At 36.9% G+C, this 18,487-nt stretch overlaps 1 protein-coding gene across 14 annotated transcripts in view; it reads left to right on the plus strand.

The window, feature by feature from the left end:
• Window positions 1-18,487, plus strand: part of PPARG (peroxisome proliferator activated receptor gamma) — a 148,950-nt gene that overhangs the window by 47,423 nt on the left and 83,040 nt on the right. For 2 of the 14 annotated variants that reach the window (XM_074032999.1, XM_074032996.1), the window contains exon 1: window positions 15,086-15,260. The exons of the other annotated variants lie outside the window; for them this stretch is intronic. Coding sequence is in view for 1 of the 2 variants with exons in the window: in XM_074032996.1 (XP_073889097.1) it covers window positions 15,179-15,260 (82 nt within the window). In the remaining variant the exon portion in view is untranslated. Of the gene's footprint in view, window positions 1-15,085; window positions 15,261-18,487 lie in introns of those variants that run through there. 14 annotated transcript variants of the gene reach the window in all.

Raw genomic sequence — 18,487 nt, forward strand, 5'->3', positions numbered from 1 at the left:
GATACTCTTTGAGGACTAGCGATGATGACATCTACTAGAAACACTTCAGAGAAAAAAAAAGATGGAAGATAATAGTTCTTTAGAAAAATGGAAACATTTACATTATTCATGATAACTTTGTTCTTCTTTGGAAAAGATTAGCTGAACATCCCTGCTGATTACCTTAATAATCTACTCTGAAATTTAATTTTATCTACTCTAGAAGGCTTACTGTGGCTATATTCTCCTTTAGAGTCCTCCAGATTTGATAGCTATTATTTTTTAATAATAGTTAAGTTCCTTTATTTTGTTTAAAGTACTGAAAACTGAATCAGGTCTCAGGAACTAGTTATGAGCAACTGATTATTTAGCTGGGAAAAGAAGGTGAGAAAGAAGAATATTTGAATAAAGGCCTTTAGGTTTTTATAAAGACATTCTGCAAAGAGTGATAACCATCTTTCTTACAGCCTCTTCTGAAAGTAGAGCAAGGGGGCTGAGCTTCTTGTGGACGTTTAAGTTTGCATAGGGTACTCTCCTGAAGGCCTTTAAAAATACAGTAGCTTGTCTGTTTGGAGTTTAGCAATCAATCAGTCAATGCTGCACTAAGAGTTATAAATGAAGTAGAAGGCATACTCTTTCACGTCTTCAAATGACTTAATAATATACTTCAAGAAATAAAACAAGTAACATACTTGGAGAAATAAAACAAATATACGTGAAACAGATTAGGTCTAAATTATGTGGTATTGACTCTATATGAGTTACTAGGGGTAAGAATTAATTAATTGGCATTCAAAGAGCATTTAATTTGTGCCAACCAGCAGAAATATCTCATTGTGTTACAGCATAAAAAAGATCAGGAAGCCAGAAACAAGTCCTAGTGGATGGCAGAAAATAAGAACATATACGTTCATTTCTACACTAATGCATCTATTCAGTATTTCTTGAGCACTTACTATATACTGTAGGCACATAGGAGTGAGTAAGTACATCGTTCTGAGTAGAACTTATGTGTTAGGAAATAGTGAACAAAAACGTGGGAGGACAGGTGGGTGTGTGGGCAGAGTATAGCAATAATATTGTTAACCTATGCAAAGGTTAGGCTGATTCTGAATAGAGACAAGAGTTTATAATGGAAGATCCCTTTTAACACTTAAAATTCATGAAATGAAGAGCTCAAAGAAAATCTTAGAAGCCATCTAATCTATTCTCCTTTCCCTATCTCCACTTAAAAAATGGGGACTTAAGAGCAGAGCTGTTGCGACTTGCCTGAATTCATAAACCGAGTTAGTGGTGGAGCTAAAAGTTGAGCCGGCTCTTCTGTTTTTTCCATTTGCAGTTGGCCCCCCCATTCATGGGTTCCACATCCATGGATTCAACCAACTATGGATCAAAAGTATTTTTAAAAAATAAAAATAGCAATACAATAATTAAAAATAGAAAATTTAAAATACAGTGTAAACAACTATTTACATAGCATTACGTTGTATTAGTTATTATATGTAATCTAGAAATGATTTAAAGTATAGGGGAGAATGTGCGTAGGTTATGTTCATAAATACTATGCTGTTTTAAATTAGGGACTTGAGCAGCTTGGATTTTTGTATTCACAAGGTCCTGGAACCAATCCTTCATGAATACGGAAGGACAAATAAATATATCCTGCTGCCTCTTCAGTCTTAAAGTTAGCTAAAAACATTTCACTTCCCCACGCCAACTCTGTGAATACCAGATCTTAGATCCTAAACTGAAGGTTTGGAAGGCAATCATTATTCAGGCATAGGTAGGAAAGTATGACTTAGAAAATGAATCTGTTTCATGTCTCAATTTTAATAAAAGTCTTGTTTATAAAATGACGAAAGGCTCAATGAGACTGACAACATACAACTTGTAATAAATGTTTGGTAACCATGACACTGATGAACTGTGTTTTAGACCCAGCCGTCACTAACTTGCTGTGTGGTTTTTGCACAGGTTGTGTCTCCTCTTTTGTCTTTATTTCTATTAGGACAGAATTTAAGTTCTGTTTCAGTTATTTTATTACTATATGTATCTCTTACAATTGCTTGAGTACAGCGCAGACTTCAAGGAAAAAATTTCTTATGATTCTCAGTGTTCACATAAATTTTATTAAATGTACCGTAAATATATGTAAACCAAGTTGTAAACTATGTTTATAGTTCTTATATATTTATACAACCAAAATAAATTTTAAAATAAGTTGTAAAGCCCTTAACATTAAAAGTACAAATATGGAGATGACTGCTATAGCATATACCTTTGGGGATTCAACACCTTTTGCTGCTTAATGCCATTTCTGATTAAATTTTTCCAAGACTTTTTTCTTTTTCAACTCTTCTATGAAACATTCCTTTCTACAGCATTACTGGATCTAGTTTGAACTTCAGTTAACTCAGGTGAATCAATTACGTATTAAAAGTTTACCTTTCTTCTTCTTTCACTAACCTTAGACAACTAAAGTGGTAATGTTGGGCACCAATGAAATCACAGGTAGACACTGTGGCACTGAAACTGCTTGTCTGTATTCAGTTATAAAATCATACAGATAATCTAAAATATGAATTCCTACACACTGTATGTCATTAAAATTAAGGTAAAATTGAAAACAGAATTTAAAACTTTTCCTCAAAAATCGGAAACAATCTAAATGTCCATCAGCTGAATGGACCAACAAAATGTGCTATATCAATACGCAGCCTAATCTAGGCAATTCAGCAATAAACAGGCATGAACCGCTGACACATGCCACAACCTGAACCTCCAGACTCAACCTCCAAAACATTATGCTAAGTGAAAAAAAAACCAGATACATGAGACCATATATTATATGATTCCATTTATCTGAAATGTCTAATAAAAGAAGCAAATCTATAGAGGCAGAGTATAATAGATTAATAGTTGTTTGGGATTGGGGGTAGGAATTGGTGTTTGATTGTAAATCAGCATGACAGATCTTACTAGGTGATAAAAATGTTCTAAAACTGATTTATGGTGATGGTTGCAAAACTTGGTAAATTTACTAAAATTCATTGAATTGCACATTCAAAATGGTGAACTTTATGCTGTGTAAAATATACATCAATAATGCTGTTTTAAAGCCTTTTATAAAGACTTACAGATCTCCTAAGAATATTTAGGTATTAGATATTTTCTCCCTTGACCCTTCCAAGGTCAGAAGACACAGCTGAAAAAATACTTTTAGTGGAACCAAAGAATGGATCCAGTAACTACAGTGTCATGGATTCTAGCTTTGACTTTGTCACTGACTCTACTTGGGCAAGGCCTTGGGCAAGTCACTTAACATCTTTGTGCCTTGGTTTCCCCATCTGTAAAGAGGGTGTTAGTTTAAATGTTCTCTAGGATTTCTTGCACACATGACACTCCCATCCTCACATTTCTGTTATCTGTGAATCTCTACCTCCTAGTGATTTCCCCTCCCTCAAATACTCTAACAAAGTCCCTTTATTTACCATGGCATATGTGGCATATTGCTTGTCTCACTAATTCTTGCTCACACAAGCTTCCTGACCTTCCTGCATAAGTCTTGCAGGTACACAGTTCTCAAAGTGTTGATCTGAAAGTTCCATACGAGACTGGATCCCCATCATTCATTAATCTCCCAGAGGCTATCTTCTCATCCTATGTAACTCTCTTATGGAAGCTGTCCCATAGATAACAATATACTTCCCCTTCAGGCAGTACATGGAAGAAACAATGGGCTATACAATGGAACCATCCTATGAGATTACACAGAATGAGAACCTGGCCCATTGTTTTCTCCTGCTGCCTAAGGAAGGAGTTGTGCTCTTTGGATCTCAATACAGATTTTGGCTTGTCCACCTCCTTGAATTCCCAAGTAACAATTAAGCAATCTGGCCTCCTTCCCTCTTCTCATTTCAATGTGTAGGATATTTGTCAACTTGCCCAGAGTTACTGTAGGCATTTTGAGTTATTCATCTGACTGTGTGCAATAGATAACAAAAACATAATTAGGAGGAGGACTGAATTAAGTCTCAATTTTATTTTTATTTTTATTTTTATGGCAGGGGAGAGGTGCTTAATTTAGAGTGGTAAAAGTTATTTCTGATCCAAGTTTTCATCATCCCCTCCTTCCCTCTGTGTTTCAATAAAATGTTTCCAAATGTTTCAAATGAAAAGTTTATTAAAATAGAGCTCATGTTTTTAAAAATAAAAATGTAACATCTTACTTCCTAGAGGTAGCTGAAGAAAAGCACTCCAGGAGTATAAAGAACAAACTAGATGATTAGAATGTGGTTTATTAGTCCACAAACCTGTCGGGAATCTTGGACTCTTTTCTTAAAGCTATGCAGACATACAACATAACTTTGGAAGAACCAGTTAAGTTTGTATTCTAACTATGCCCTGTAATTTAGGAATAACTACCTGCTAAACACTGAAAATCTCTGTTAGTGGAAATTGTCGGGTAAAACCAAAGCATGAGTTATATTATTAGTGGTTGTTAAGTGGTTTTGTATATGCAATGAAAAGGATTAGATGGCTGGGCACGGTGGCTCACACCTGTAATCCCAGCACTTTAGGAGGCCGAGGCAGACGGATCACAAGGTCAGGAGTTCAAGACCAGCCTGGCCAATATGGTGAAACCCCATCTCTACTAAAAATATAGAAATTAGCCAGGCATTGTGGCACTTGCCTGTAGTCCCAGCTACTCGGGAGGCTGAGGCAGAAGAATCGCTTGAACCCGGGATGTGGAGGTTGCAGTGAGCTGAGACTGTGCCACTGCACTGCAGCCTGGGCAACAGAGCGAGACTCTGTCTCAAAAAAAAAAAAAAGATTAGATATTTGAAGAACCATGGGGTGGGTGTCCCGTTAACTGTCCATAGGGCCAAGGAAAATGGAGAAAAGTGAAGTTGAAATAAAATTCTCTAAAAATAGCTGAAAAAAGAAAAACTTAGATATGTGTTTTATGATGTGAGGAAAGAGATGTGCCTAAGAAAGTTTGGTATTGAAGATACATACCTTTTTAATAAAAAAGAACAAATTAAACAGGCAGTCTTCCTTTCTTATAGGAACTATATTTCAGGGTAATTACATGGCTTTAGTTGCTGAAGGAAAGATCTTCCTTGTCAAAAAATGCCTACTGTCTGGGTACAGTGGCTCATGCCTGTAATCCCAGCACCTTGGGAGGCCAAGGTGGACAGATCACTTGATCCCAGAAATTCAACACCAGCCTGGCCAACATGGCAAAACCCCATCTCTACAAAAACATACAAAAGTTAGTTGGGCATGGTGGCACGTGCCTGTGGTCTCAGCTACTCAGGAGGCTGAAGTGGGAGAATCACTTGAGCCTGGGAGGCAGAGGTTGCAGTGAGCTGCGATCGCACTGCTGCACTCCAGCCTGGGCGACAGAGCAAGACCCTGTCTCAAAAAAAGAAAAAAAAAAAATCCTACTAATAAATGTGGAAAGAGTGGTAGAATTAGAAAAACTTCATTTCATAAACTCCAAGTATTGATTCAGGAAAACATGATAAAGTTTGTTACCCCTTTAGGTGAATGATTAATGAAGCTGAACATCCTTATAATACCAAAGTAACATTGCACTGATTACTGTCTAATTGAAGGAGAAAAAGTAACTGTACAATGGAGAGATGAGACATATCACCATTCTGACTCTGATAGATTTTACCATGGCTGATGGTCAGTCATACGTTATGCCTTCTGATGTGATGGAATAGGAAGTACACATCCCCTATGGTATATTCAAGCCTAAAATGTTTAACTTGAATCCAGAAGTCCTTGGATATAGTATGTAGGAAACACAGGGTATAGAGAATCAAGCTAAATGATACAACAAGAAAACAACCAGATAAATTCAGAAGTTAAGACATTCTACCTGATAACTGACCTGACCTCTTCAATTAGTCAGTGGCCTTAAAATTAAGGGGAAGGGGTAGTCATGCTAGATTTAAAAAGGCTTATGAACATACAGCCAAATGCATTTCATCATACTGGATTAGATTAGGGTTAGGAACAAACCAATTGTAAAGAACATTTGGGGTCAACTGGGGAAATGTGAATATGGACTGGGTATTGCTTGAAAGAAAAATGTAATTAAATGAAAAGATGGAGATTATTGACTTTAAAAAGCAGAGGACTACCAGGAAGTACCATATCTCATTTTGATTAAAGAATACACATGCTGTATATATATGTATATATGTACATGCTTATGTATCTCTGTATACATATGATCATACATATACCCAGAAAAAGACCCAGATACATAAACATTAAGAGTTCAATATTGGTTATCTCTGGTAGTGGAAATATAATGATTGTGTTTTTACCAGTCTATATTTTCTAATTTTTAACAATGAATGCAGGTTGGTTCTATAATAATGAAAGGTGTTTTGTTTTGTTTTTTTAAAACAAAAAAACCCCTACCTTTTCAGATAGAAAAGCAGCAGTGTATTCTTTCCTTCAAGGAAAATAAAAATGTTTCCTTTGAGGAAAGAAGATATAAAGACTAGAAAACACTCTAGTGTTTTTAAAAACCACCAAGCTTTCAAATACAAAGATTTAACATATGTAAACTGCATTGTACTTCATTTGAAATTCAGTATCTTTACTAAAGAGATTTCTTTTATCCTGTTCTACACACATACAGTATTATTTAATGATGTGCGCACAAAACTCTGCCAGCCTTAAACAGTAAGTCTAAGACACGTTTGTTGTTTTTGGCTCCCTATGTTGATCTGAATTCACTGCCTAGTAGCCCTTGGAAATTTCTATCCCAACACATCCCACAGGTGCCCAATACTGTGGATTCTCATTCCCCTAATTCATTCTCACTCTTCTCTCTTGGTTCAGTCTTGCCTTTCTTCACTGTGTTCCCTTTCCTTGCTCCTGCCATCCAAAGCTTCTCTATCTTTTAGGCTCATCTCAAATTTCCTGTCTTTCCTGAAGCCTTTTTGGATTCCTTCCATCTCCATGCCCAGTCAGAAGGGCTCTGTTCATCTCTGAACATCTTTCGCACTCCATTGCATCTGGTTTAAATCCCTTCTCTGCCTCTTATTAGCTATGTGATCTCAAAACTCAATTTCTTTATCTGTAAAGTGGTGATAGTAAATGACTTCACAGGGTTGAGTGCCTCAAGTCAGTGGCGAGTACTACGGTAGAGGCAGAATACATAGCTCAACAGAAATTACTCCAGTAATGGTCATGATTGTTTACACTTCTCTCAAGCCACCTACTCGTACATTAGAGTGCATTGTACTTGTCTTATCCTCTTTACTAAAAGTAGGGAAATGGCTTGAGAATTGAGGCTCAGTCTTATTTATTACTCTTTTCTTAGTTATGTGATACTTAACTATATTGCTCGGTATTTAGCAGCCCATCATCTAGTCATAACATCATCCTCATTCTTTCTGAGCTTGTTTGCTTTTTGTGAAATGGGGCTACCATTCAATCTCGTAGAATTTTTATTTTTATTTTTATTTTTGAGACAGAATCTTGCTCTGTCACCCAGGCTGGATTGCAGTGGGACAAACTCGGCTCACTACAACCTCCGCCTCCCAACTTCAAGCACGTCTCGTGCCTCAGCCTCCTGAGTAGCTGGGGTTACAAGCACGTACCACCACACCCAGCTCATTTTTATATTTTTAGTAGAGACAGGGTTTCGCCATGTTGGCCAGGCTGGTCTCAAACTCCTGACCTCAGGTGATCCACCCACTTCGGCCTCCCAAAGTTCTGGGATTACAGGTGTGAACCACCTGCCCAGCCAATCTCACAGAATTTTTATAAAGTCTAGACAAATTTTTATAGTTTAAAAGACTTAGCACAGCCCCTGACAGAGTAGGCACTCAATAAATGTGGAATCTGAAACTTACTTAAAGCTAGTTTATATTTTCAAGTCGTCTTACTTTTACTAATGCTGCATTAAGATGTATTCTATAAGTTCAAATGTAAAGCTCTAGATTGGGACAGAATTTATAATGTGCCTAATAAAGATTGTTAGAGACAAACTTTTAGAATGAACTAATCTACTATTAATGGACTGATGAATCTTACTGGAAAATAAACATAAAATATACTCTGTGCTGCCTGTGGTTCAATTACCATCAAAATTGAGTTTATTATGTACTGATTTCACAGTTACATTTTATTTTCAGTCAAATCTCTATTTGTTATGAAGAAAATATGTCTACTTCTGCTAAGTGAACTTTAAAAAGTTGTACTTGTTTTTGAAGATTCCATACTCTGTATACCACCTCTTCCTGAAACATATTTATGTAGCTCCTTTTAACATAAGAGCTGGAAGAGTGTTGCTTGATGACTGCTCTTATTGCTTTACTAAAGTGTCATGTATGAGATTTAAAGATTTGGTTATAAGAATTCATAATATAATTTTGAGAGCCTACTCTGTTCCAGGCATTGATTTATTTAAATCATCTCTAATTCTCACAACTCCGAAAAGGTAACAACACAGAGACGTAACAAGGCTTGAATGCAAACCCAGGTCTGTTTGACTGTTTATTCGTTTTGAATAAAGACAAATTACTCAAAGCTTTACTGCCAAAAACTATTACCTGGTTCCACATTGAAACCCTATTCAATAGTTGTTATTATTTTCTTCTTTTGCTTTGAATAACCTCCCAGCATTGTTGAGAGTTTCAAACGAAATAAAAACACTATACAGCTCCAAGGTGTTTTTTTTTTTTTTTAGAGTATTATTACCTCGACGTAGAAATTTTCAAATAGTAATGTGATCATTTTCATAAGAGCAAGGAACTTTGTCAGTTGAAACAAAAACGTCATACCAGAAGAACCCCAGCATGCTGGGATGACTCACGAAGAATCTGTGAATGAGGCAAGAGAACGTTTGTCAGCAAAATGACTCTGAACTGACGTTCAAATATTATCAAATTTTAATTACCAAGTAATGATTGAGTACTTTATAGAGAGCACCATATCTAAACTCTGTGGTGAACAATGACATTTTCATAGGTAATTCCTCCACATTAAGTGATTCATCATAGAAAAATGCTTTCATGCTGATGACTTCCACGATGACTGTTGGCATTAAGGATCATTGACCTGAAGAATTGATTTGAACATCTTACTGCATTATTTTAATGAAATAGAGCACCGTTTGGAGCTTTGGACTGGGAATGGAGAAACCTGATTTCTAGCTCAAACTCTGCTGCTAATTTATCTAGGTCATGCTTTGGGCAAATCATTTCATTCCTCTGGAACTCATTTTTCTTATATCAAAAATTAAGAATTGGAATATGCTAATCTCCCTCTTATTAAGTTTCGTGAGCCCGTGATTTCACAGTCCATAAATTTCCTTTAGTACAGTCACAGAACTGGTAAGTCACACCAGCTGAACCTGAGTGCAGCTCCATGGCTCTACGCTTGCTGTAGAACCTTTGTGAATTCCCAGTGTGCTTCACCAGTGACAGGATGTGCTACCTAATAAACCTCCATATAACTGATCTTGAAAAATTCATTGATAAAATCTGAAAACTGAAAAAGATGCATGTTTTAGAGGTTTAGGTTTCCCACAACATGAAAATGTGTCAGTTGATAATATAGCTCATGGTATTTCACTATGCTAGAAAACAGCTTACTAGAGAATTTCACATATTACATGCAACGACAAGTTACCATAAGGTCTTTGGTTCAAACTTAGAGTAACTTGAAAAGTGTTTAGTTGATCCCTAGAAAGTGGTTAGACAGGTTAGGCTCTTTTTCAGATATTGGAGGCAAGTTAATTTTTGAAGGGGGGCAGAAAAGGAAGTTTTCGGTTGGTTCTTTCCTTTTGAGACTTTTAATTTACCATCAGACACTTTTTTCAGATGAAAGTGCCTTTTTATACTGTCACCCATGTATGAGTCAGGTATGAAAAGGAAATAGTAACTCAGGATTGGAACGTGAATAAATGTACAATATGGAGGATTTCCATTAAATTTTAAATAAATGAATTACAATCATATTATTCAGTGTCTCAACATTAAAACTCAAAAGGACCTTAAGAATTATTCTGTTTTGTGAAAAGGCCTTTTTCTGATTCTAGAGATAAGAAATGTCAACCCAAAGAGTTGACACAGTAAATTTGTGACTGAGCCCAGGCAAGAACCTAAAACCTAGGCTTTCTGGCTCCAATGTCAGTGTTCTTTTCTACTGCTTCCGAGTTAAGAAGACCTTTTTTTTTGATACCAAATACACATTTACTGGAGTTGTTGGCTTCTTTTTTCTTAAGACAGGGTCTCACTCTGTCACCCAGGCTGGAGTGCAGTGATGCAATTACAGCTCACTGCACCTCGGTCTCCTGGGCTCAAGCAGCCCTCCTGCCTCAGTCTCTCAAGTAACTGACACTACAGGCACATGCCACCATGCCTGGCCAATTATTATTTTTTTTTTTTGTAGAGACAGGGTCTCACTCTGTTGCCCAGGCTGGTCTCCAACTCCTGGGCTCAAGGGATCCTCTTGCCTCAGCCACCCAGAGTGCTAGGATTACAGGTGTGAACCATTGCACCCAGCAGCATTATTTTTCTTTAAATCAAAACAAGATAGTTGTTTAATATAATTATGTCCGTAAAATATATTACTTTTGAAAATCTGAACAAAATTACAGTTTTTGGTTAAAGAAGAATGGATTCGCCTTTCAAAAAAATGACACACGGGAGACTGAGGCAGGAGAATGTCTTGAACCTGGGAGGTGGAGGTAGTTTGCAGTGAGCCTAGATTGTGCAACTGTACCCAAGCCTGAGGGACAGAGTGAGACCCTGTCTCAAAAAAAAGGAAATGACACAGCTGAGTGTGGTGGTGAGCATCTGAAGTCCTAGCTACTCTGGAGGCTGAGGCAGGGGGATCACTTGAGCCCAGGAGTTGGAGACTAGCCTGGGCAACGTAGCAAGACCCCTGTCAAGATTTTTTTTAATTTAAAAAATTTTCAAAAAGTGGCACAGATGCATTGAACATTGACCTTCCTTTGTCTGCTTTTATGGGAATATCCGGCTCGCTGTGATAGTTGTGATGAAATTTACATCCAAGATACAGGATTATTTGTTCTTCTCAAAGGAGTGTCTCATTGGACCAGCATTTCTCCCATGTTGTATCTCCCCTGTGACTATGAAGAAACCCTGAACTGATGCAATCACTACTTGAAAATAAGGTTCCAAGCCAATCTTAATTGCACTAGGAAAAGGCAGCCATTCTTTTGGGTAGGAGGAGAAATGAGCTTGGGTGGTCATACTGCTTGTTAGCAATTATCTGGCTTCCATTGGAGCATCATCCAGAAATTTACATCTTAATTGGAACAAGAAGAAAATGGATGCTATTATCATTTCATTAGGTCTCTAAACTCCTTCTTGAATGATACATATGATATGGATGTGCTGTTCTTTCATTACTCTCATCATCAACAAAAACAATATGTGTGTTTTAATGCCAACCAGAGACTCTGTGCTAGGTTCTAGGGATACAATGAAATATAAACTCCTAACCTTTTAGAAGCTAGCATAAGTGATAGTAGCACTTATAGAATTAAATGAAGCAGATTTTAAAATGAGGTTACAGCAAAAGAAAAAAATACTGTAAATACAATTTTATACCAATACTGACATAGCTTATTTCACATAAAAGAAAAAGCAATTTAAGCAATTTTAAAAATTCAAATTTATTCTAGAGAATAAATTCCAAATTTATAGCAAAAAAAGAGCAAAGTTTTCATTAGCTTTCAAGAATAATACAGCCCCAAAATATTTAATATTCTATATTATGGGAATATTTTATGTAAGTCATCCCAACACCAAATAATGCTAAAAATAGCTATATAGGTTCAATATCATGATTTTATTAACTATAGATTTTTAGACCTTTTCTTACTTTTTGTTATTGAATCATTCACAGCTTTTATTGGTTGAATTGCCTTCTCCTAAAAGTACCAAAGTGTGGAGAGTTTTTTTGGCTGAGCAATATTCAGATTCTTTTAGCGTAAGACAGATTCTGTGAAGTAATATTGAAGACTAAATGTTGAAGAGTAGCTTTCTCTAATACCAAATGGTCAGTTTTTTCAAATGTCATGAACTGGAGTACAGTTAACTTTTCATCCTCCTCATTATAGAATAATTCCTCATTATCCCCATTCTTTCTTCTGCTGAGGCTGTGGTGGTATACTCAAAGTCACATCCATACCCTTCTGTCTCCAAAGTCCTAGGAGAGATGGCCCTCTTCTCAACCTCTACATTGCATAGAACCCTACATCCCTCAACAGAAGGAATACCTAGTGCATAAGGAAAGTGGCCTTTCACCACTCGTCCTCACTCTGTAACATCACCAAGGACTATCCTGCAAGGGGACTGTCCATAGGATGAATAGCAATAGACTTCTGCATTGATGTGCACAGTGCTGACAACCCATTGGTGTGCAGAGCACCCTAGGCAAGATCTAAAGTTCTAAGGTCTTATGTAAATCACCAGCATGCTCTTTTATGTATCTGGTTATAATATCCTTCCAATCAATATTTTAAAGGGCAGGACACTGGGGAAATCTTAAGGCTTTGAAGACAGGGATAGTCACATGCATGTCTTATAAATTATCTGATGATCATACACTGTTTACTGATAGTAATGACTCTACTTAAACAAATATATTATTTCTGATATCAGTGCATGCCAATTGACCTTCAGGTTTAAGCAAATGAGAAGAACACTCTTTTAAGTATATTTGGATAATTTTGATATAGTTACATGTGAACTCATTAAGTATAGACACCTTGGCTTATTATTTACTGCCTAAGCCTAGATCAATACCTGGTGCTTAGTAGGTATTTGATGAATGATGGGATGGATAAATGTAAAAATGAGTCTTTTCAGTATCTAAAGACAAAACAGATACATAGTGAGATACAGATGAGATTGGCTCATCCATCTTTATTTTCATTCATTTGAATGTCCATGTGAGCAAGTTATTTTGTAAGTGATCTAGCACTGCAGTGTGACTATCATTAACATAAAATATGATTAATCCACATTGTATAACTGTTTTGTTAGTAATGTAGGGATGCTTTGTGTGTTGCTTGGTTTGTGTATGCTGCCAAAAGTGTAAGCAACATTTACTGAGCTGCTATGTGGCAGGCTCTGTGTTTATTAAAATTGTAGTTTTTGCTAATTGACTGTTTTTTGACACATCCATTTTGTTCATCATTGTATGCCTAGCACCTAGCTTTAGGCTTGCCACATATTATATTGGCAATTAATATTTGTTGAACAAACAAATGCATGAAATACAATGAGTAAGACAGGTTTTTGCTTTCAAGTAAAACATAGTCTGGGGTAAGAAGGAATGTCAGAATGTGGTGGGTGCTATAGGAGTAGGTGTTACCAGATTCTGATGCTATGGAATAATAAACTGTTAAAATATATAATCTTATGTTTCAGAAGCTAAAGCACAGTATGGGAACTATTAGAGGCTTAGAAGGCCTCACTACCCAGTAGACTCAGAAGTTGAATGGTGTCTGAGAAAAAAGAGAATAGAAGTAGCAGTAGGTGAAGAGTCCAGAAGTGATTCCCTTTGAGGACAGGTGGAAAGACTGCATCTGTATGTTGCCAAAGAGTAACAGAGACTGGTATAGGACTGGAGTTCAATTCAGTCATATCCTTAAATATTGTGCCATTGTGTCTGGATTACTTTGTAGTATAAGTAAATTTCCAAGCATGGGGAGGGAAGGAGAAGTGCCTTTATTGAGAATTCAAGTGAATATAGAGAAGACTAATTTTACACAACCGTAATCACTGCAGTCATTTGGACAAATTAGCAAACCCAAGTTTTGCTTTAACTTGGATTGCTTTAATAAAGATGTTTTGGGGCTTAATGGCACAGTTGCCCAACTCCCCACTTTATTCTGTGCTGTTCAGAGCCAGCCAGCATTTCCCCATCAAGCTCTTGCACCATGATTGACAGGGACACTTTTACTAGTCCCCTTGAAGAATGAATAGTTACTCAATGTAGATTAACCAGATATATATTTATTTTACTCAGGGAATATCAGGATAAATATAATTCAGAGAATTAATTGCCTTCTCATATACTGCCCTGTGTGGGGACATCTTTGAAAGTCCGCAAAGTCACTGTGATTCTAGTAGGCCACTCATGTGACAAGACCTGCTCCCACATCAGTAATTTGGCACAGCTAGTGTCTCTCCTTGCCAAAAAGGGCAAAGGCCTTGAGCAAGAAGCCAGCTTTTTCCTGATTACAAAACCGACCACAGTTCCTCGCCAACCTAACAGCGTAAGTCTATTTTTTTCTGGTGATGTGTTACTCTTCTCACAGAGAACTCCATTTTTTCATTATGACATAGCACTTATCATTTAAACATCAATTGATGTTCAAACATCAGCTGATGTAACATTGCTGTAGTTGCTATTGATGGATAAGCTGAAGTTTTTAAGAAAGCAAACCCGATATTTAAATCGAAACCATATCAAACCCTTCTTCATTCTCTGAACTATTTAATTTTACAGAATTTGGATAGCAGTCAGTATCATTTTGGGCTTCACAAATCAGCAGAACAAGTACCTTAGGAATATAACATTTCGGTAGCATGCTAATACCAACGTTTAAACTATGGATATGTATTTGAATTCCAAAATTTTCTTCAAATCACATGATTAGAGATTCAACCAGGAATAGACATTGAAAGAAAACTTTGCCCAAATAAGCTTTCTGGTATTTCATAAGCAAGAGATTTGAAGTTTTCCATTTAAGAAGGAATTGATGTGAATTTTACGACAGTTAAAAATGCAAGTGGATATTGAACAGTCTCTGCTCTGATAATTCTAAATACAGTATAGTTCACGCCCCTCACAAGACACTGAACATGTGGGTCACTGGCGAGACAGTGTGGCAATATTTTCCCTGTAATGTACCAAGTCTTGCCAAAGCAGTGAACAACATTATGACACAACTTTTTGTCACAGCTGGCTCCTAACAGGACAGTGCCAGCCAATTCAAGCCCAGTCCTTTCTGTGTTTATTCCCATCTCTCCCAAATATTTGGAAACTGATGTCTTGACTCATGGGTGTATTCACAAATTCTGTTACTTCAAGTCTTTTTCTTTTAACGGATTGATCTTTTGCTAGATATAAACAAAATATCAGTGTGAATTACAGCAAACCCCTATTCCATGCTGTTATGGGTGAAACTCTGGGAGATTCTCCTATTGACCCAGAAAGCGATTCCTTCACTGATACACTGTCTGCAAACATATCACAAGGTAAAGTTCCTTCCAGATATGGCTATTGGGGACGTGGGGGCATTTATGTAAGGGTAAAATTGCTCTTGTAGTTTGTCTTCCAAGTTATGTTTGTTTTAATACTATCATGTGTACACTCCAGTATTTTAATGCTTAGCTCGCTGCTATCGCATTCACTTAAAAACATATTCAGATCCTTAAAAAAGGAAACCTAACCTAATCTGTATTTTATCTCTGTGCATGGCTCCCATTTCCTGAATTTTAAGCACTAACGGTATAGTTATATCCAAAAACAATCCTGTTCATTTTTATTTCCTGAGTTTGCATAGATTTCCCAAGAATACATAAAGGCTTTTTAGACTTGAAGGGTCACTTTTTCCTCTTTTCATCTTGTATGTTAGAGATCTCCCATAATGGTTTTTTTCCCTCTTGCAGCGCTTTTGTTCCTCTTGAAGTACTCTCAGTTCTTTTCTGTTCTACTTTGAAATCTAGATACTGTGTGGGCACTTTAGCTCTCCCAAAGAATTGTAATTTACCAGAGTATGGGACCAAGTGATGCTCTTTATTAGATTTCTGAGGATGCCTCCTAGCATAGTGCCCAATACATTGCAGAATGGATTGTCGGAACCTTGAAAAAGATCTGTTCCAAGCATCATATTTTATGCATAAAGAAAATGAGGTTCCTCAAACAGTAAATGCCTATTGTAAGTGACTACCTATTACTTCTCTTCAGATGTGTCAGAATCAGATACCTCCTTTTCAATATTTCTTTCTTGGCCATTGCAAAATGTAATTTCTCCATTTCTACAGCTCCTTCTACTGGAGTTTCTTAGCACCGCTTTTTCTGTTTTGTTTTGTCTCATATTGATGTCTTTATTTCTATTCATTTTATTTTTCTCTTCTCAGATGCTATGTAAAAATAGATTGTTAACTAGTGTGATTCATGTTTTATAATATAGGTGCTAAAGCATTAAAATTAAGTCACTTAATTGCTGAAATAGATTTTAACCTTTTCGTTTTCCTGGAAGCCTGAAGTTTGAACATATTAGTCATCATTTTAAAAATATAAAGCTTTTTAAAAATTAGTAAGAAATGTTTCCTGAAATACTGTTTTATTTTATTACAGTAATTTGTTTCAACATGTATTTCTATCATCTAAGCCTCTTAACTAGGAGTTTTGTTTTTTTCCTTAAAGTGCTGTTATTCTGTTTTTCTGCAAGCCAAAAACATTGTTGCTATCTTTCTTCAGTTATTAATTTAGCCTGCCTCAGGGCAGAATGTCCTGGCTATACTGTGAAATAGTTCTTGAGTCAAAATTTGATAGTTTTGTCTATTTTCAAAGAACATGTCTAGAATGCAGTACAACAAATATCAACAAAATAGGTTAACTGAGAGGCAAGTACTATTTGTGGTAAGGGATGGTTATGTGATTCAAGTTAGTTTTCATTCTGTGCTAATCTCTAACTTTATGCTTTGAATTTACCCTGAGTTTAATTTTTTTGAGTCTCAATTTCCTCTAAAAGAATGATCCAGTACTTTTCTTCCTAATTAACATGGTACAGAATGAAATTATTAGCAATTAAAACATGATATTTTGTACCAATAATTTAACCCTTTTCTTACAGGGTCTCTGGCTACTCCTTCTTCATAAGCACTGTTTCTCTGTTAAAAATGTGAGTTCCTAAAGGCCAAAGACCTATGATTGTTACTCCTACTGTAATTTGTAAATGACCTTTAAATAATTGCTCCACCTCTTCCAAAACAGACAGACTTACAAATAAATTAGATATATGATCATTATTAGCCGAGGCTAGCAGTGTTGAACACTGGGGAGATGAGGTATTTGGCCTGGGTACAGTAGTCCTCTTACGTGCTTCTTCCTGATCATAGGCAAAGTGAAATTGGGAGTGTTGCAAATAGTTGGGTACTGCTATTAAGAAAAAGTGGCACATTTCGTGTGAATGACTCAGATATCCAGGTATATTGGTTATATTCAAGAGATTAGGCCAGGCGCGGTGGCTCAAGCCTGTAATCCCAGCACTTTGGGAGGCCGAGACGGGCAGATCACGAGGTCAGGAGATCGAGACCATCCTGGCTAACATGGTGAAACCCCGTCTCTACTAAAAAATACAAAAAACTAGCCGGGCGAGGTGGCGGGCGCCTGTAGTCCCAGCTACTCGGGAGGCTGAGGCAGGAGAATGGCGTAAACCCGGGAGGCGGAGCTTGCAGTGAGCCGAGATCCGGCCACTGCACTCCAGCCTGGGCGACAGAGCGAGACTCCGTCTCAAAAAAAAAAAAAAAAAAAAGAGATTAAAAATCTCCACTACACTTTATGCCCAAAGAGGACTTCCATGCTTTTTCCAAGGCTCCATCGTTGCTGTAACCACTTTATATTGCTCCCCTTTCTTTTTTTTATCAAGAGCTCCTCAAGCAACCCCAAGTAACCTCATGCTGGCTCTGAAACCATTTCCACCAGTAAAAATTGGCGAGATTGAAGGGAAGCTTCCACAAGCTCAAGCTGAATATGCCTCCTGCTTTGAGTGCCAGACTTAGTCCTGTGTGAATTCTACAATTTTAAGTTGTTGCACCAGAGCCTTGAAAGATGATGACACACTTGTCCTTTGGAGCTGATTGAGCAATGGAAATATGCCTTAGAGACATGATAAATGCTGCAATAGATAATCCGTCAAAATGAGTCTCTCCTGAGATAGGAGTGAGTGATTGATTGCACGCCATTTTTATTGAGGGATACTTAATCTGTGGTTACATTACTCCAGGCAACTATATATTCAGAAACATTTAGATAACTAAAATTTTCACCTTTCCAGAAGTTTAAAGGGACCCACGTAGTACCAGGGAATATAAGGACCAATCCTATCTTGGCCACATATTTGCTGTGTGAATTTAAGCATGCCATTTTTCTTCTCTGGCCTTCTGTTTCCACATATATTAACAATACACAGGATTAACGGGAGGATTAAATGACATAATACTTGTGAAAGTAGATCTAAAGCCCTATATGGAATTTATTGCTTTAGCCTTGTAGCATTAATCACTTGTGGCTAGAATAGAAGGCTCTGATTTAAAAAAAAAAAAAAGAAAAGAAAAGAAAAGACTGGGCGTGGTGGCTTATGCCTGTAATCCCAGCATTTTGGGAGGCCGAGGCGGGTGGATCACAAGGTCAAGAGGTCAAGACCATCCTGGCTAACACGGTGAAACCCCGTCTTTACTAAAAACACAAAAAATCA

Source organism: Macaca fascicularis, chromosome 2, assembly GCF_037993035.2.
Source record: "Macaca fascicularis isolate 582-1 chromosome 2, T2T-MFA8v1.1".
NCBI lineage: Eukaryota > Metazoa > Chordata > Mammalia > Primates > Cercopithecidae > Macaca > Macaca fascicularis.